This window comes from Falco rusticolus, chromosome 3, assembly GCF_015220075.1.
Source record: "Falco rusticolus isolate bFalRus1 chromosome 3, bFalRus1.pri, whole genome shotgun sequence".
In the NCBI taxonomy this organism is placed as follows: domain Eukaryota; kingdom Metazoa; phylum Chordata; class Aves; order Falconiformes; family Falconidae; genus Falco; species Falco rusticolus.
This window is the reverse complement of record NC_051189.1, coordinates 101,850,446-101,871,201: the sequence shown is the minus strand read 5'-3', so window position 1 is coordinate 101,871,201 and position 20,756 is coordinate 101,850,446. Positions and strand designations below refer to the sequence as shown.

General features: G+C 40.1%; 1 protein-coding gene across 2 annotated transcripts in view; it reads right to left on the bottom strand.

The window, feature by feature from the left end:
* ATP9B (ATPase phospholipid transporting 9B (putative)) overlaps nt 1-20,756 on the bottom strand; it is a 167,799-nt gene that overhangs the window by 18,704 nt on the left and 128,339 nt on the right. For both annotated transcript variants that reach the window (XM_037378763.1, XM_037378764.1), the window contains exons 14-17: nt 16,018-16,130; nt 12,118-12,366; nt 2,173-2,334; nt 655-747 (exon numbers count right to left, since the gene is read on the bottom strand). In XM_037378763.1, coding sequence (XP_037234660.1) covers nt 655-747; nt 2,173-2,334; nt 12,118-12,366; nt 16,018-16,130 — 617 coding nt within the window. The remainder of the gene's footprint in view (nt 1-654; nt 748-2,172; nt 2,335-12,117; nt 12,367-16,017; nt 16,131-20,756) is intronic.

Sequence of the window (20,756 nt, the reverse complement as noted above, 5' to 3'; positions counted from 1 at the left end):
GAGTTTAATTTATTCATGTCCCAGAATAAATCAAACTGCCCTGCAGCAGATATTGATTCATATTGCCAATACCATTATGAACATACATGGTGTAATCATTGTATTAACATATTGTCTGTATGTAGGGTCAAAATAAGATGATTGCCAGTACCAACTAGAGCCACACAGTGAAAAATACTAATCAGCTTTGAAATTCAGTCACTAGCTATTTTATATTAAGTTTAATAAATATGGCAAAAAAACCTATTTCCATTTGGCTGCAACCCTTATTAAACGTCACAATTCATCATCATACCTCACTGCAGAATTTGATAAAACAAGGGCATTCCAGGTTAAATAGGTTTATAGGAGAAAACTTCTCAGTAGTCATTAGGTTTTATCTGAAAGGTCAGTGAAAACCAACTTTCCTTGCTTTAAGCAGGACCGTGTTCTGCTGTGACTACCGCCTTCGCTTTTCCTGTAGGTTATTCAAGAACTGGAAATGTTTCTAATCCCTTAAAATCCATTCAGGATATATCTAACAACTTCAAAACCTATTACGCATTGCCACAGGTTCTCCTTTAAACCTATTCCAATAATACCTGGTGTTTTGATTTTGAATTTTTAGTTCTTACAGAATTTTATTTTTTTTAAAATTTTCATTTTGTTTCTTACCTCTTCTTCTAGCCAATCATTGTACTGTACAATAGTGGACATTGCAACATCTGCACCCTTCATATAGAATGTAATTTCTCCTGAAGATTCATCCTAAGGTTTTACAAAAGAAATAGAGGAAAAAAAAAAATCTGTTTATACAGTCAAAACCGTTACCTACCAATAACCTAATTGTCTTCTGAAGTAGCCAATGATTTATCATTTATAAAATGTGAAGTACCCTGCCAAAAGGTGGGTAAGTTTCATTCGTTGATGTTACTACTTCCAATGACATCTCTCATTCCATCAAGATGCGTATTACCTACTTTCTCATATAAGAGGATCAGTTCTAACTGAAATCGATGTAACAGACTCTCAGCATCCCTAAATTGCCCATCTACATTTTAACACACTCCCTCTAACTACTATTTTGTTTCTTTGGTCGCACATACTATCTAACCCACAATGGAAAGTTTACTCTGTATCTTTGAAATACCCAAGTAATTAAAAATTCACAAGTAACTTAGCGTAAATGCTTCTTACAGATGTTTTAATGATGAAACATTGGTTGCACATTCAGAGAATTCACACGCAGGCAAATGTAATCCACACTGGGAGTTTCTGAGGTACGGTCTGTCGCAGAAGATGAGTCAGTGTGATGTGCAACCTTCTTAGAGAACCTCTGGGCGCACAAGCGTTACACAAGCAGGCTCTCGCGGCCAGCCTCACCTAACACACAACCACAGCACCCTCGCTGATGGCTGACAGCATGCCTGGCTTGTCATCGCGGGCAAACAAAACACGGGATGATTTCCCACCTATTTAACTGGGACTTGGCACTGACCCAATCATCCATCAGCATCGGCTGAGGCTGCTCTCCTACAGGGTCTGATTTTAGGTAGGGAGAAGATAGGATGTAGTGTGGATGGCTTAACATTTGCAGGGGTTTAAATCTCCCTTTGAGCATAGTGGTGTGGCTTGTCTGAGGTTTTCATGATCATGACTATGCTCCCAACCGGGCACCTAGGAGACAACTAAGCACGTGCCTTGTAAATCTCAGACCCTGTGGGTTGTCTGTGTATGCACACCAGTTCCGACAGCAGCACTGAAAAGCAGCAGCAACAGTACAGAAAGACGCCAGCTACTACTGTAAGACATTTCAGCCATTAATTTATCCCTCGAGGAGGCAACATATTTTGTATGAAGGAAACAAAGGGAAAATTACAACCAAAGTCTTAAAGGCGATTCACAGCATCACAGAGGCTACACATAAAGTACTGAAATGAACATCTTCCCATGTTAAGAGAAGAGTTTCTCCTTTACAAAGCTCTCTGCAACACCAGGTCAGCCTGAGTTTTCTACAACTGCTTGCCTAGTATTTCATGTGCACCTCTGTCAAAGGTGCATTTTCCATTTGAAAATCTTGTGAAACACATACCCCAAAGGATCACGTTTCTATTAAGCTTTATAAAAAAAAAAAATCCAGTCAAAATATTTTGTGAGAAATAGAAACCAACACCCAGAACATCCCCAAATTACCCTAACTATGATCCCCATGCGCTTGCTCTCAGAAGTGAAGGGAAAGATCTGCAGAATATAGTACGTCAGAATGTGTCCGCCGGGGGTCTTCAGCTGCATTGACGTCAAATCTCTGTTAACCAGAGTAAGACCCACGCTCTCTGTCCACTGCACCAGAGCCACCTAAAGAAAAAAAGAAAGAGACACACACTTCAGTGTGAAACATCTATTATACTCTCACATAAACTAGGCTAAAGCCAAACAACTGTTGCCTGGGTAAAAGTATTAACTCTTCCAAGAATCTAGGAAAAAAACATGTGAGCAGCAGTAGAGTGAGTACCAAATCTTAATACATCAAATGAGTAAATTCAGAAGCTTCAGAAAGCTTACTGAAATTCTTATGAAGAATATAAAAACTTATTTGAACTCGTTCCTGCAAGTGAGATATTTAGAATGTATTGTTCAGAAGTAACAGTACTAATAAAAAAAACCCCCAAACATATATTCAATTATACTTAAAGGATAACCAGCAGAAATTACGCAAACCCAGAATATGATTTCTGCACCAACGACACTGCTAAGTAAGAGATTTTGGAAGTATTTCCATAGAAAACCTTTCATTAGATCTACAATTCCACGCAAGTTGAGACACTGTAATATGTAGTAAACAGATAAGCAAAGAATCTTATTTTTAGCTTACTTTGTTCACTTGCAGCATTTTATTTGGTTTCAACAATAACATGAGTTCTTACTGCATCAGATGAGATGGAAACCAAGTTCACAATTCTGCATCCCACAAATGTGCCTATGAAAGCCCCTTGTACAAACCCAGAAATGCTGCATCACACAATCATCACTCTTAGCTACCACTCAGTGGCATCTTAAACGCATACATTAGAGATTTGCCTTTTTTTTTTTTTAATTTTGTTGCTTTAAAGTGCATGATGTCTAGCTTCTACTTTCTTCTACGTTATGCTTTAAATAACACACTAGGTATTTTTCTATCACCACCCCTGTGTGGTTTATTCCTTCAAAAAATTAATACTTCAGGAAAACTGCTTTACTGTTACTTTACATACAAGCCATATTCCGTATCTGAATAGGAAATTTCCGATTAAAAAAATAAAATAATTCCCCTCCTCAGTTCTGTTTTTATTTTTCCAAATGATAATAATTTGGAAACCAGATTCTTAAGTGACTAGAAAGGTAATTATATTGAAGTTCACATGATTTTCATGGAACCTGCCTCTGCTCTTAATCTCAAGTAAGATGGAAAAAATAAAAATCAAGCAGTCTGATACAAGACATGCAAGTACTAAAATCCTTAGATAAGTTCAACTGACATGGTGACTAACACTCACAATGAATTCCACCCAAGGCAAGTAAATCACTGTAGCTTCTACAAAAATTTAAAATTGGGGAAAAAATATATTTGTGTGAACCCCGAAGAAACCCTAGTAGTGCCATCTGTGTAGGCATCACCAAACAAATACAGTGAGATGCAGTTACAGAAGAGAAAAGAACACACTCTGAAAAGCACCATTTTAAAAATCTTGAAAATCACAGGAAGTCTTTTTAGAAACTTTTCTTCTTCAATAAAAGTACCATACAAGCTGTAAATGATCCAATACTCCCAAGGTTAATTTTCAATTTTCACAGTGAAAGGTTACTATTACATTCTGACCTGTAAATTGCATCTTTCTACTAACACCCTATCATCTGATTTGCGTGCCTTTGCAGCTAGAACTTAAATGTTCCATATTTGGTGAGTCACATCTGTTTATTATTTTGTTTATGCTTGGCTTCACCTACCATTTGCATTAGCATTCTGCAGCACAGTCATTTTGGATTCTTATACCTGGCCTGTGTTTTTTTTTTTTTTTTTTTACTTTTAAACTGATCAGTGCATACACCAGAGCAGAAACAGTCAATAAGGCTCAAGAGGCAAACAGATGCCCAAGAGCAACTGAACAGACTCGTGAGCGAGGCATTACATTTGCCTCTCGTTACTCAGAACGAAGTCAGAGCAGCCAGACCTTAACAGCATCCCCGTAACACAGCCAGACCTACCCACCAAACACCTGAGGCTTTTAGAATATACAAATTAAAGAAAAATACAACAGCAAACAATAAAATGTATGTCACAAACAGCATTAAAATCGAAATTATCAATCTTAAATAAATACACACTGAATGGTTGGCTACACAGGGCTTGGGGAGAGGCTTCCTGAGTAACTCTCCCCTCCTGAGGTTTCCCCTGTACGAGCACCGTCCCTGCAGCACCTTGCTGACACCCTACCTCAGAACAGGGTGGCGATCTGCTGTGCCCACACCAAAACCCCAGGGAAGTGCAGTGGCCGTGGCCTCTGCAGAGCCTGACACATGGATGGAGTCAGATATGGCAATCAGAGGTGGGACAGGCACAAAAGTCTCGCTGGTGATGCTACCATTTTGCTTTAAAAATAATCCATTCTAATGGTAAAATTTATTTGCTGATAACCATTAATTTCTTTGTGCACACAGAAGAAATGCATGAAGTTTCCTGAATCCAGGGGAGGGACTTCTCTGAGCATCCTGTGGATCCTCCTGGCCTACCACCCAGCTCCCCGCATGGCAGAAGGACCTCGGTGGGCACAGGGCCTTCCTGCTGGTGCAGCACCCGCCGCCCGCCCGGCGTTCCTGGGGGGAGCGCTGGCAGGGGCTGAGAGCTGCCGTGGTTCCCGGCTTGCCCACTGTCCTCCTCGCCGGCAGCGACCCTAAGGGTGAAGGCAGCCAGCCACCCCTCGGTGGCAGGGCCAAAGGAGCAACTACCACGTCAGCAGCGAAGCAAGGATGCATGTTACGGAACAGGAAGGCAACAGATGTGGCAAAAGCTGCCAAGAAACACCTCATTTAGTGCCTCTTACCCCAGTTACTTCAGATGTCCCCAAGCCTCTCTCAGCCCAGGCCACCCCCCTCGGACCTGCACAGCTCACAGCCCCGGCACCCAGCTCTGCCCCTGCCACAGGCTCCCACACTCAGCCCCAGAGACCCCGCCGGGACACCCTCAGCTCCAGCAGCAGCCGTGTCACCCACCGCGCAGCCTCCAGCAGCACCAGCTTGGGCACTGGGAGCAGCTTCTCCAGGCAGGTGGAGCATGGCAGCGCTCCATACCAATCCCACGTTTTGGGGACATAATCACCCTGTTTGTTTAGAAATGCTCATTTATGGAACTACATCAGAGTAAAATTTTGTTCCATTTATGGAACAAAATAAATATCTTGGGTAGTTTCTAGAAAGTTCCATAAAGTATATGAGGTTGTTAAGTGACAATGATGCAGTTACCTATTTCAGCTGTCACAGAACCCAAGTCCATGACAGTCAGGAAAATGAACAGTTAAGGACTTTGCAAATCCTGTATCAAGGACAGGAAAAACCCTAAACCGCTGTTCCTGCTGTGGATTCAGAACTACATATTTAATTAGAACATGAGACTGAATTTAACCTAAAATAAATACTAATCAACAGTTTTAAAAAAAATTTAGAAAACATGTAAACTGATAGGCCACAAAACCCTTGGTATATTTAATTTTATTATTAAATAATTACATTCTAAACGATTTTTTTTCCAACTATGGTGCCAACATTTTTTTTTAAGGGAAAAAATCTCTTCTACAATAAGTTCTATTAGCCTATGACTCCCATTTAATAACCCCAATGAAAATAATTATGCGGCAGAAAACGCTACAAATATCTATGCACAAAAGTCAATAGTCAAAATTAATTAGACATGCAAGATGAAACAGGTCCTCCATAGCAAACAGTTAGAGGAACGGCCATATCTTTAGCTACTTTCAGCTCTGAGGATGACGAGCCAAGGGCCTGGCCTGCCTGCCCCTCGCCTCACAGGGCTGCTGCTCTGGGAGCGGCGGGGAGGGCGGAGGGCTGTGGGCCACCGGCACCGCGGGGCTGCTCCTCACGCAGCTCAGTGCCCGGCCCTGAACCCTCCCGACCCTCCCCCGGGAGCCGGGTAACTTACACAAGGGAGGGCACTCTCACTCTCTCTCAGATTTGGTCCACTTACGGAACAAAACAAATACCTTGGGTAGTTTCTAGAAAGTTTCTCAGATTAACATCTTCCTCCGCTTCCCCTGGGCCGACATGAAACACCGCTTACCACCCAGCCTGCCTCGCCAACTTTCAGTCTGGGGAACTGCAACACCAAGTCCCTTTGCTCTGTGGAAAACATCACCACCTCTAGTCACCTGTCACCTCAGGAGCATGAGGGCACAAAGAAGTCCCAGTTAAATAAAACCTGATGTGGTCACTTGAAAAAAAACCAAACCAACCAACTCGCCTTGCCTCTGGGCACACAGGGGTTATAAATCCAAAAAGTGAGGTATCTGAAGCACCCTGCCGAATCCTGAAGATCTTCAGTTACTGGATCCGTCCTGAAAGGCTGTTACTGCTTGGCAGAAGGCCAAAAAAAATGCCCTAAGGCTGTTCTTGCTTGCTTTAGATACTACATCAGTCAGGACTGGAACATACAAACCATCGTCACACCCTTTCAGTTCTAGGCTGTTTAGAACTTAGGTGGTCTTTGGAACCTAACCCACTAATTTTGTTGGTTTTTTTTATAATAAGAGTATTTTGAGAGAGAAAGCAGAACTGGGAAAAAAACCCAACCTGAACAACCAACAATGAACCTCACTCTTAGCTTGGGTAAAATGGAACGAGAAATTGGATATTCACTTGACTCAAACACAAATTTTATCAACCAAGAATGAATAGCATTGTGTTACTATGAACCAGCACGCAAAGCCCTATTTAGGCTGAAGCTGCCACGTCCCTGTGTGCCCCCTCCTCCCCAGGGCCTTACTCCGCTGCGTGCAAGGCCACCAAACCACGCGTGAGCTACGATGGAGGAACAGCTCCAGGAAGCCTCCGAGGATGCTGCTGCTTTCACCCAGCTCTCATGCTTGGTCCCGGAAGAGCTTGCGCTGCGCTGAGGCTCCGCTGCGGCTGCATGTGGCCGCAGACCCACAGCTCCTGCCCTCGGACCTGCCACGTGGCCACAAACTTTCCTTTTGGTTCCCAGACCACGGCTAACACTGGTTACTGACTCGGGACCTGATCCTCACTTAAGGGTTTGGCTTCTTGGCTTGAATTCAGATGTGCCTCACCACCACAGCCCTGTACAACAATCCGTACTTGACTGTCTCTGGTTTCCATCATGGGACGTGCTCATTTCACCTTGCTTGGCTATCGTGGGGCTGCGCACCTCATCTTGGGGGCCACCGCCTGTAGCAGCTTGGCTACCATGCCCAGCTCCTGGCACCTCTTGCCTTGTGGGCCACTGCTGCTTCTGAGCAGAAACATCTAACTGCTCGATATTACCAAGTGTTGCTCAGAACAGTTTATGACCAACTAATTGTCACTTTCAACAGACAATATTCCCTTTGGAACCAACGCCAGTTTAAGACAAAGACCCACTGCCTTGCGGCTGGTGCTGGCAGCTCTCCACGCCATCCAGCAGCCTGGGAGCTCCCCCAGTTGTGTGACAGCCTTTCTGGAGCCATGCAACGAACCTGACCCACTTAAACTGAAAAACATGCCATAAAAATAAAGGTCTGATGGTTTGGGCATATATGAGGGAGCGATTGGTAGGGTGAGAAAGGAGGACTAGGGATGGACATTTTGTAAGCTAGTTTTGCTGTCTAGAGGAATTTTCATGTCAGCAACCTTCATTTGCTTCAGAGTATTTAAGAGCATCTTCACTTCAGACAACAGGATCCACTTGCAAAACAATGTTGCCTTGTATACGCAGAGGTTACATGCGTGGTAATTTGAAGTTAAGGCCACTGGTTTGGGAACAGGGAAGAAGCAGTGACACTTCTTTTTCCCACTGCTTGAGTGTTCCCAACACTTTCCGTTTGGATTGTTCAACAACTCACGCGTGTTTCCAATCAGCACTGGCGCGTTAATATTTATAAACAATGATTTGATAACTACATTTGCAGTCCATCCCTTTTCGTTGAGAAGCTTCATAATTATAATAAAATTATTAACTTAAAAATACAGCTTGATCATGTGAAAAAACTGCCGATCAATATTCAAGACAAGCTATGGAGTAGTTATTCTTTGTGGGTCTCGAAGGTCATGAAAGTGATGGTTTTATGCTACTGAGTGATTTGCTTTTCACAATACATTGACAAAACAACACAATTAGTCTTGCTTCAATAAGTACACACAATAAAATGAATTAAACAATACAACATGTCTCATACATTACAGCTTCACTTTTGTAAACACAAAAGCGGCTTCACTAAGGGCATATCATTTCCCTGTCTGTTTTTAAATGACTGGCTTTGTATCCTTGTAATTAATTTTAGCAACTCTGTTGTCTCTGGACAGAAACGTTGGAATTAAATAACTGACCACACTGTAAGGCTGTATTTAAATATTCAAAATCCTGGAATTAGAAATGCTTGAGAATATAACAGTGCAGGACAAAGCATAACCAATAAATGGCTGGTTTATGAGATTAAGCAGTCATTAAAAATCATGACTTATCAACCTTTTCTGACCAAGGGGAGCAAAGGTCTTTGAAGGCTCCTGTTCATAGCATGCCCCTGAATTGCTTTGCTCCGTGACCTCTGAACTCCACTGCTTTACCTATTTAGCTTATATCCTTTTATGACTGTTCATTACATTAAGGTAGCTGGCTCTCTGCAGATGAGCCGAAGCCACCCCTACAATGGCTAAGTAGGAGCAGTTCCCATTTTTTTCAGTGAGTTGTCAGTGGATGGTTATTGTTTGCTATGCTACAGCTGTAGAGGACAAGTGACAGACAAATGAAACTTTCCACTCTTTCAGAGAAAATGAAATATTGATCACTTATCATAAGAAACAAAGAGCCTGGCATAAGCAGGGCTTACATTATGAATACAAAATCAGTTACTTATCTTGGGTTACTCTAACAATAGATAAATACATCTTTTATGATGAATGTACCTACTTCTAAATGTGCATACCTTGTTATGGTTATATTTTATCTGTATATGGATGCACACAGACACACAAAGATGTAAAGAATTCCAAATGAATTCCTCAAGTCAATTCATGAAGTGTACAGTGTGTCAGCGTATTACTGAACCGCTTCTTACACCTTCCTACATGGAAGAATAGTTCATACTTACACACTGTTCTCTGCTGCACGCTACGGTGGTATCATGCAATATTATATAATGCAACAGACACTGTGCAAACAACATCATCTTTCGAAAGACTGCAATGAAGCCAGATCCATAAACAAAATCTAAGAGAACAGAGTTGTAATGTTGAGAAAGTACAATGCATAAAACTGGTTAAGTCTATTAAATGATAATGTTGCTTATTAACCAAATATGTTGTGATAGGTCAGTGCTGAGGTTAAACAGAAAACATCAATTGAACCATTTCCCTAAATAAAGCTCCAGGGTGCAATATTCAAAGCACTTTATTCAATAAAAAATGCTTTTAAAATGGTACTTTGGTGATTGGGAAACATTGGCATCATCCGTCAACCTAACTGCAGGAAAGTTCAATAAGCTAAATAATGAACCATTTACATTATTTTCCTTAGGCTCCAGTGATTTGCAAACATTGCATCAATAGAACTCTTTAAAAAATTATGATAAAGGCCTGCTAGTCTTTCAACTCTTAGGCTTTTTGCTGTCATGCTGCAATTTTTATGCTGTTTAAATGTTCTTTGTAGCTTGATCTTTTTATAAGACTCCATTTAGCACCAATTTCTCATTATATTAAAGCATATTTGTTCAATATGATAATGTTATTAGTGTTTCAAGCATTATCTTCAAGAAAGGAAAAGGAAATTTAGTGCTGTCTGTTCTAAAATGTAAGTTTTTCATTTCACTGTCAAATTGCTGGAATCTGTGAGTCAAAATGTTTAAAAAAAACCCCCATAATTAAAAGGATACCTGTGCTTTCTCTCCCTTGAAGCACCAACCGTTTCTTTTTTGCCAATTTCCTCTTCTACTTCCCTTTCCACCCCTTCCAGATCTGTCCTATCAGCACTTTATCAACTTTCCTCTTTCCAAGGTCAAATCCCCTACTGTCTTCCCAGGGCACCAACTGCACAATCCTCAAGTCTTACAGCTGTTTCCTTCAGCAAACATGGGGGGAAAGCTGGTCTTTATGATAATATTGTCAGGTTCCAAACAACTGAATGAATACACAAAACCCCACAGGGAGAGAAGAGCAAGTGGGAGAAAACCCCTCACATAGTCTCTCTCAATTGCACGTCTCTCCACCTGATTTATAGTAATAACTCTGGCTGTCAAAGCAGAATGTTTGCTTAATCCATAGTTGTCATCATATCTTCATAGGCAGATACTCGCTCATGCAGTCTTTCCATTATATCAGTAATACCTCACCGGCTCGTTACACTGATCTCTTTAGCGAATATGAATACATGCACATATGAAAATCAGTACACATGTGCATAGCACAAGTCAAATGTCATACAACTACACTAACAAACTGTTATTTCCAGTGTTTGTCTGCATAAACAAGTGCACTTCCAGCATCCTTGATTCCTAATGCAGGCCACTCCACACCATGTACCACTGCATACAGCATCACGGACTATTCATTTTAACCAAAGAGCAGCATCTCAAGTCCTGCCTAAAGTTTATTTTAAAAAAAAACAACATTCTGACTGCCACTTTCTAATCACTGAGAACCAGATTATGAACTGTGTTTATAGCATCTGAAATATATGTAATGCCTGCTGGTTCGGGACTGCATGAAGACAGACTTGATTTTATTTCTTGCATTCCTAAAAACACTTGCTATAGACCTGTTTGTTACTTTTAGCAATTACAGCTTGCTGTTGGAATTGCTAAAGTTTTGTTAGTATTACATATGGTGATACATTAGACATGCAAACCAAATGTATATTAATAACAGGCCATGCTGTGGCAAGATGAGGTTTCTGGAAGAAATACTACCTTGTACCAGATCAACTTGTATAGCTAGAGAAATACACAGGGTTTCAGATACACACTCCCTTTTGATTACAACTCAGGTACCTTGGCTACACCACTAACAGTCCACCCCAGCTTCAGACACTACTAGGGTTCCTTTAAAACAAAGATTCCCCTCAACGTGCTCACTTTCAGAGGCAAACTAACCTCAAAATACTCTATTTCTTTATTTTACTATATCAAGTACATACATGTTTTTATGAAGTTCTTTTTTATGCTTACTGTGCAGTATCTTGGAACTTGAGCTTTGCCCCTTTCTTCTAGTATCTTTTTAGATTGAATTTTAGGCAATCAATTTAAGCCCCAAAACAGGATTATTTGGAACAATAGCTCAAAACCACTGAAAGCAATGGGATTTGTTTAAAATCTGGATTTCAATGGAAGTCAAATGGATGTTTTTATTAAAAAGGGGTTTTCAATGTGTTACACTTGATGCAGTTTTGACTAAACCATGAAGATGATGAAGCTGCCTCAGGTTTGATGCTCAAAAGCTTTTTTACAGGAGTATTTGAGGTGGTGGTTTTTTTCTCCTTCCTGTTAAGAATCTATACATTCAACTAACTTGTAGTGTCTCTAGCTACTGTACCTGTCTACCCATCACTCAGCAGCTTCATACTCCCTTCTGCATGTATATGCTATGCTTCATACAGGGATTAATGTTTTGAGAATACACCTAATAACTTTAATTGCAATACTCAACACAGTATTGATCCCAAAGCACTGACTTCACAGACCTTTTAGTCAAATAATTGAAAACACGTTTATGTAACAAAGAAACACCAGACCTTTCCTACAGCTGTAGAGGAAATAAAAACAGATTACTGTTAATTCTAGAAAAATCCCAGGCCAAAACACTCTTCTTTCGCATTTCTACCCTTTTTAACTTAGTTTACCCTGTTCTTTATCAGATATGAATATTTTTTCACCCTTGCATACTAACCTCATCGGGGCTGGAAGCCTGGTAAGTTCGATTTTCATCACTGAAGTCCTGATCCACCTCTGCATACTCTGTTTCTGCAGACACGCCAGCCCGGGACTCATACACCGGCGTCACGTTGTGGCACAGCGCAATGGCCTTCACCGCTTCATGTATCCGACTGCTGACGCTCTTGCGGACTTTGGGCGCAGCCGACTGCGCTTTCCTGGATGGTGTTGAACTCGTACTGTTCCCACTGTTTTGAGAGTGCACCTTTAAGACCCAACACAATGAATAGTAAATCAGAATTCAATAATAGAAACAAAACAGGAATACTAATATATATATCCAATTGTTCCCCTTACAAAGGTTGATAAATGATAAGGATAGTAACCATTTATTTATGTAACCTACTGTCAACCTCTTCAGATTGTGATTCATAAAACCTCTCATCTACTTTTATGTAGAACTGATATGTAATCGTGGGTTCATCACCTTGCATTTGTAGCTGAATTTCAGTAATGGAGCCTGCAGACAGTTTAAAAATGTGAAATGCGAGCAAGGATGTGGTAAAAGGGGTGAACAGGCTGACCAGAGCTCTCTGCAGAACCCCATGCTTCCTTCACTTCAGTGTGCCTTTTTGAGTGATCCATCACCATAGTCCTTCAATGTCCTTTACATCCTATGAACTGGTTTTTTCAAAAGTATTTAAGCCAGCAGCCAATTGCATGAGTTCAGAAACACCTAAAAAAAATTGCAACAGTGGTGTTTTGTTGCAGTTCTAAAGAACTCTTTGTCACTTGTATATATTCAGAGATTGCAAACTCCAATGCTGTTAAACTGAAAAAAAGCCCTCCCACCTTTTCTTTTAAATCTTCACCTAAATCTCTGTATTTTAAAGACCACCACATGGGCAATGAACAAAAGAACAAAAGCAAGTGTTGTTTTTAAGTATAAATGTTAGAAGGCATTGAAATACAAACACTGCTGATTTATAACTGACACAATTTCTATATTATTTGTGAACTAATGCAGTTTGTATGTGTTTTCTGCAGGCCGAAATTTGTTGTCCTTACAAGACTGCAATAATCTAATAAAATAATCATGCAATATAATAGTTAGACACACGTTTGAAGATCACATCACTGCTGCATAAACATGAAACTAGCTATTTTAAGTTATCCTTCAGAAAAGCACGACTGATTTTTTTAAGAAAAAGTTCTGTATGTTCATAATTACTTGAAAATAAGCGGGTTTGTGGTTCTGGTTTTTTGGGGGGGTTATTTTTTGTTTGTTTGTTTTGGGGTTTACTGGTTTTTTGGTTTGGGGGTTTTGTTTGGTTTTGGTTTTGTTTTTTTGAAGTCAGCACATTAAATATATCAGCAGTACTACCAAAGGCTCTTCTGTTCACTCCAGGGTAACTCAGAAAACCTCTTCAGAAACCACGCTTTTTTCCTCCTGACTGCAATCTGCTGAACCGTGAACATTCTGCCCATCAAATTACAGTGTTGTCTAATAAAGGGTTTAACTTTCTGCTCATCTGGCACTGCTTTTCAGCTACTGCTTTAAACCTCTGCATTTGCATTCTGCTAACACTGATGCCATTACAGCCGCAAATAAATTAAGCTGATTTACTCCTTCTGAATTATGTTATGTTTATTGATGCTTGTATAATTTAATTTCACACAAATTCCATTAAAGATTATGCCCTCTATCACAAAATGCTTCCAGTGGGGAAATATAATCAGGTTATAATAGATCTGTGTGTTACATTAAGATGACAATAGTCTAGTAGGTCCACTGTAATAATAAAACAGAACACAAACAAGGGATAAAATCAATGTCACACAAGAACCACTGCCTAGCTAACTGGCAGCTTCTATTATCATAGATTAAATAAAAACCTCACCATACTTTTTCAGACTGAAACTACTGTTTAGTAGTTGCTTGTTTTGTTACCAAGACTCCTTCATTTTTCTGTTTCAAAGAGTTGTTACCAACACACACATCATTAAAGCATTACTTAAACATCAAGTAGTGGTATATAAAGCTAAAAAAAAAAAACAGTTCAAAGAAAGTTATCTAATAACAGCAAACCTAGATTTGGGAAATCTTTACCCACAATTGAGGGGAAAAATAAAGCTTCCCCCACACTTCTTACTACTTTTAAAAATTTCAGTGCCAAATATGTTACAGTTATTAAAAACATAATTAACCAAGGGTACCACTCATTAAATTTCACAGCAAACTAGTAAAAGCTTTAAGCAAGTAAGAATTCCAGAAATCATGCAATTCTCTTCAGATAGCATATTTAACAGCAAAACATGAACCCTGTGTTACTGAGCACGCCTCCTCTGGAACGGGGTGCTCAGCCTCCCAGTGCAGCCCAACCCAGCCCTGCCAGCTCAGGACTGACAGTTAACGTTAGTTATTTATTGCTACAGTTGTCATGGTGAAGACCCAAACAACTTGTTACAACAAAACTAACTTTGGGTGACTTTTATAAACATATTCAGGTAGCAATTACCCCCAGTAACCCATTGTGAACCGAATCTGGACCGCCGATCTTTAGGTAAGAGAGCTCCAGAACTCATTTCCAAGGCACATTTGTGCATCTTAGTTACTATTCACGGCTATACCTACTAAGAATTAAGCCAAAATAGATTTATCCAAGGAAAAATAATTCAAGAAGTGGATTTGTTCATCTGTTTAGATGTGAAATAATACAGAAATTGAAGTTGCAGGCTAAAACCTTTCAGCATACATTGCTTGCTTACTGCTTTCCCTCCTGCTGTTCTTCCCAAAAGCCACATAATATTAACAGAGTCCAGTGTGGTGTCAGATGGCTACTTAGTCATTTTTATTTTAAGCAAATGAGAAGGAAGCTATAGTTCAAAACACAGCACAACTAAAGATTCAAATCGGCTGTTGATCCTACAATCCTTTTAGAAGAGAAAATGGGGACACAGACAAGAAGGTCAGTCTACAAACTTAATTGGGTCAGCCAGTGACGTCTGTGTCTCCAAGTTAACCATGAAAAAGAGCTTCTATACAAAGTTTCTTATCATACTTTACGCAACATATGGAAATATTAGTTAACCTATCATTTATTTCCTCTTCTGTCAGTTTTAACTCTTTTTTGCTTCAAAGAATAGAAATAAAGTAGAAAAATCCTTCTTAACCTCAAAGTGGAATCAGCTGCTTAAACATGTTTGCAGAAAGCACCCAATTACTTTACATACATGGGAGATGCAACAATGCTGGCAGAATTCCATCTTCCCCCTTCATCCCACAGCTGACCCACAAGCGGCCGGGCAGCCACAAGCTGCTCGCACACTCTGGAGCCCAAGGACTCACAGCAGCACTTTGCTCTCAAGCAATACGGAGCTCTCCACTTTCTGCCCCGCCCTGCTTTTTAACGCTGTTTGTAGTCTTTTTCTTTTAAAACACATTTTCTAGATATGATCTTATAAATTTAATTTTCACAACTGTATTTTTACTTTTTGGTTATAGCAATTAATGCAGCTTTTCGATGTCTATTCTTGATGAATGTCTTCAAAGATTTAATTACCGTTCGTCTTATTCTGGACACTTGTAATTTGTAGTCTCAGTAACGAGTAGTTTACTCTTAGATGATTTGGCAGGAGAAAGACTGCACTGCACAGACAGGTTAACACAGAGTTCTACTAGTGGGGAATAGAAAAGTGAAGTCCTTTAAGCGGGTATTACAAGGAACTTCAGAATCAGGAAAGAACTAGGTACTGTCTCCCATTTTTCCCTTTCATCATATCTGTTAAGAGATACCTACCAATGAAAGAACTTTCATAGCACCTCAAATTTCTAGACATAATCAGTAACAACAATGCTTCAATGCTGTTAAAAACCTCTCAATATTAAAGGCAAATAATTTATGAAATGAGATACCTGTGAATAGGAGTTTATAATATGAATCTGTATTTCATCCATGGTGTCTGTTCCATAGGACACAGTGCCTAGGTGGAGGCGCTTAAATACCATCTCATTCTGTGTAAGTGTTCCTGTAATAAAGAAGAAGGGCATCATAGAGCGGCAAAAAACACCATGAGAAGCCAACAGAAAAGTTCAAAATCTTTCTTTTGGAAAGAAGGACTGAATCATGAGTTAGCATCACTTCAGTTAATTAAAGGAATGTTCGTGGAGAAAGATCAGGGTTAATCATACTGGAAGAAATCACTGATTCCACCGTCAAGCTGATTCTGCCAACACAACTGAATAAACAATCTTGGGGGAAAAAAAAGGCAAAAACTTTTCTCTCCATATGGAAGACAGAAAGCACAGAAATGCAGTATCTGGATGGACCTGACTCTCAAAAAGCCAGTGCAAGGGTTTGCACCGTGTATCAGGAAGCCTAAAGCAATAAACCAACCAAAATCATAAAACCAACCCCCCCAAAAGCATACAGGCATCTCCATACTTCGTGTATGAAGGCAGACACCCTGGCGAGCAGGCACATTACCTGAAGTCATTAAGACCTAACATCGCTTCCATATTTGACAGATTTAGCCTCCGACTGGAATAAGCTGGAATGAACGGAATCAGTGTTTTCAAAGCCCTCTCACGTCACGTTTGTAAGAAACTACAGGGTGTCAGTCACAGGCTGACGCTCGCCCACCTCTGCCACCCAGTCCCAGCCTCTGCTTTGGAAAAGCTCTAATTGAGGGCTGGGGGCTTCAGCCTTCCACGGTGGGGCATGTCGGGCAAGAGGAGTCGTGGCTGCCACGGCCAGCTCACAGAAGATTGTTCTGGTGATGGCCCTTCCTGAAACTTTCCTCCTATGGTTACTCAGCCAAAGTGAAATTAATACAGTATAATGCTATTCTTATATTCAACCACATGGTTTTGGTCATTAAAATACATACATCTGATGGAAAAAAAAAAAGCATGACATGATGCCAAAATGACATTATTTAAACTTCTACAGTATTTTAAATATGGAAAATTATCTATAAATAACAACTGCAGAATAAAATATTTTATTTCATTTTCTTTATCTAGACTACTTTTATATCACGCCTTTGTCCCAGTACGCCAGAATACACAGCAGAGCCACAGGAAGAGAGAAGACAAAGCGTGACATACGCTATAATTGCTACCTGGAAAACACTGTTTGGCCCGAAAGCATTGACTTATCATCGAGCAGGGCCAGGACCACTAGTGGTCTTTAAAGAGTCGGGGGGGCTGCAGAAGTCTCATGTATTCCTCAGTTATACTTGAGATGGATGCCACTCCTGCTCCGGTAATACCCTACAGTGACACTTAGCTCAGCTGCTGCAGCACCACCCTGTGCTACCCAGCCACATCTGCCTATGTTACCAGCACCAGCTGATCACTCCAAATTCCCCCTCTACCCTTAAAAAAAAAAAAAAAAGGACATTTCCTACTTGCTTTTCCTTACATGTTTTGAGGATTTTTCATTCTATATTTGATTTTTTAAAAATATTTAAAATAACGTTTATGTGAAATGCGTAATTTCTCCACAAAATATCCACATTACCCAGAATTCACAGGAGAAATAGAATAGTCCCAAGGCTGGAAAAACAGCTCAGGAAGACAAAGCTCCTGATCTCTAGAATTAGCAAGACAGAAATTTTTGGTTACTTTATACAAGGGGTAAGAAGATGATTTTGTTTTTACAGTAAGCATAAACCCATGGGAAATTACTTTGTCTGCCTTTAGAAGCTGTACTTCCATTAAGAGATTTTGTTAGATTTCTTGATTAAATTTTTTACTGCAATTATAGACTAGAAAATGCCAATCTCCAGTTTGCACAAGAAACATGAAAGTTTCCACTAACAAACATGAGACTACAATCTACACTTCTAAAAAACCCCAAACAAAAACCCAAACTAAACCCCATCCACTTTGTTCAATAATGCTTATTGCAAGAAATTTCCAAGTAATTCTGCATCACCTTCCTTACTTTCCAGGCATGCTAATATCTCCTCAGTGCCCTTGGCTTTGCCAAGCCTTTGAATTAAAATAAACACTCCCTAGGAGCTGTGAAACTAAATGCTACTCAAAACTTGAGACAGCAGGCAACTGTCAAACCTGCTTCCCACCAGTCCTGTAATTGCTGCTGGGGAAAACTGAGCAGGGAACAAAATTAGCCCTACGGTTATTATATGGAAAGATTATTTCTTCTGACACCATTAAATCAGTCCAACTCCAAATCATGCTTGGCGAGGGAAAGGTAGATAGGTGGAAAATCTGTGTTCCCCACCTCCCCCAACTCCTTCTCAGCAAGCAGAGAAGAAAAGCTTCTGAGCAGAGAAGTATGGATTTTCTCTCTCGCAACAATCAGAAGCCAGGGAAGGAGGTTTAGGAAAAATGGACAAGGAAAAATAATCAGCTTGTGAGGACACGGAAATAAACATTCCAATAAACCTGATTCAATACTTGCATCTTAACACATTACTTACATGAGCCTTTGTAACAGCTACGGTAATAGGAAACACCTATGATACATGAAAAGAGGCTGTGAAAACACCTGTACCTGCTACACAAAATTGTAATAAAATAAAAGGAAAAAAGAAAAGAAACAACAGTTACAGTCTGCTCATGCTTCTTAAGGCTGGCGTAAGACTTTCAACAGCCATGACAAACCTGAATGTTATTAGACAAACACGGGTACCTGCATTTATGAAAGTGCTCCCAAAAATTTCTGCAAAGAATAAACCAAAATACACCTTTTTCAGTTATCCACGTGGAAGTTTTGTCACATGGACAAATTAAGAATTTACTTCTAAATTATGCTAATGAATGAAACACCAAAATGGGACACAAACATTCCCAGCAGCTTGTTCCAAATGTTACACGGTGCCAATCAGTCACGTCACAGCTTTAGCAGCAGTTCCGGTTTAAATGTTCGTCTTCTAATTGAAGACTAATACACCTTGACAGAAGAATACCTCTTTCATTTTATGTCCCAAAATGCAAACCCTTCAAATATGTAGCGGTGGATTTTCTATATATAACCCACTTTAGGAACGACAAAGCTGAGCTCTGAGCTCTCCAGCCTGCTCAAGGTGGGAAGTACTGAACAGGGAAAGAGCGTTCCATTTTTAATAATGCTTTTTCAAGACCTACGTATCAGTTCCGCGCTTTGAGGACATTGCTAATGTGAAGAATTATTAGGGAAAAGAAGCTTATTTTAGAAAAGCTTCCAGAAAGTATGCTAGTGGGTATACAATCTACTACTACTATTATCCATTCTTAAACTTTGCTCTGGAACACAGGTACCACAAAGGAAAATATCCTGACAAAAAGTTAGTATACAATTGCTGAAGAAAAATTTAGTATGTTCTTTAATGAAGTCAAGAGCCTTCCCCCCCTACCACCCCCCTCCACCCCTACAATTGTATCATTAAACACAGAGTAAAGCAGGCAAAGAGGAAATTAATTTCTAAGGAAAAAGTCCTGAAGGCATCATTCCCTGGGTGGTAACAGATGTGATTCACAACAGAGCAGTAGAGCTTTTTTTTTTTTAACTTTGTTTTTGAGAAGCAGATGCAGATCTTTCTGATCCTGTATTACTAGATGGCAATGTGGACCAACCCCAACAACCCCAAATGGCCACAACAAAAAAGCAAGAAAACATGTACAGCAGAACAATTAATAACTTTGTGAGAATTCAAGAGGGTGAGTAGCTTTTCACGAAGTACAAGCACTTCTAAGCTATTAGCTTGAACAGATAAAAAGTCAGTGTAAATGTGAACATTTCTATGGAAACTTCAAGGGAGATCGGGCTCAGCACTCTTGATAATTAGACTGTTGTAACAATCTGAAGATGCAAATTCTATGGATCCTGGAAAAAATATAACATGGTACAGAATGTAAAAAGAAAATGGAAAAAGTCATGGTAAACACATGTCTAGGTATGTCTGGTCGCTCAGCTGCTCCACTTCTGAACAGGCCATAAACAACACCGCCACAAAACCTCAAAGCAAACCAACCCCAGTACAACCCATTAAGAATGAGGGCAAAGATGAAGAGCGCTGAGATGTGTTTATTCTTTCCTGGGCAGAAGGTAACAGCAGAGGTAGCACAGAAATAGCAGTAGCTGTTTCCTCTGCGCCTTCTGCCTCCCCCTGGAATGCTGACCACATCCAAGAGCAATATCCACGCTCACTGCATACCCGGTCTATTTTCAGTGGATGGGAGGCCAACAGAAGCCACAGAGTAAGGATTCCTGTGACCGATCTGCTTTGAGTGCATGCTTGGAAGCTTCTTGTGGTGTCTCTCCATGAAAACTTCCCATTCCTAGTCTGCTCTACTCATCCTGCAACCTCAGTGTACCAAAAATCAGAGGCAGGGGAAGTGTAAGGGCAAGAGCGTGACCATATAACCACCAAAGTGACATGAGGAGACGTTATTCCATCAGCATGAGTTTTTTACTACTCTTTCCCTGTTGTAGCTTATGTTGAACAGATAAAGATTCAATTACGGTATATCTTAAAAGATTATTTTTCAGAAAGAATTACTGAAATTCACTATTGTAACAGTATATTACATCATACACATTTAATGACAAATATATATACTAACCTTTAACCCATATATACTAACTAACCCATATATACTAACCTTTAACACAAGGCTTTCCAAGAAAAATCAAGAATCCCATT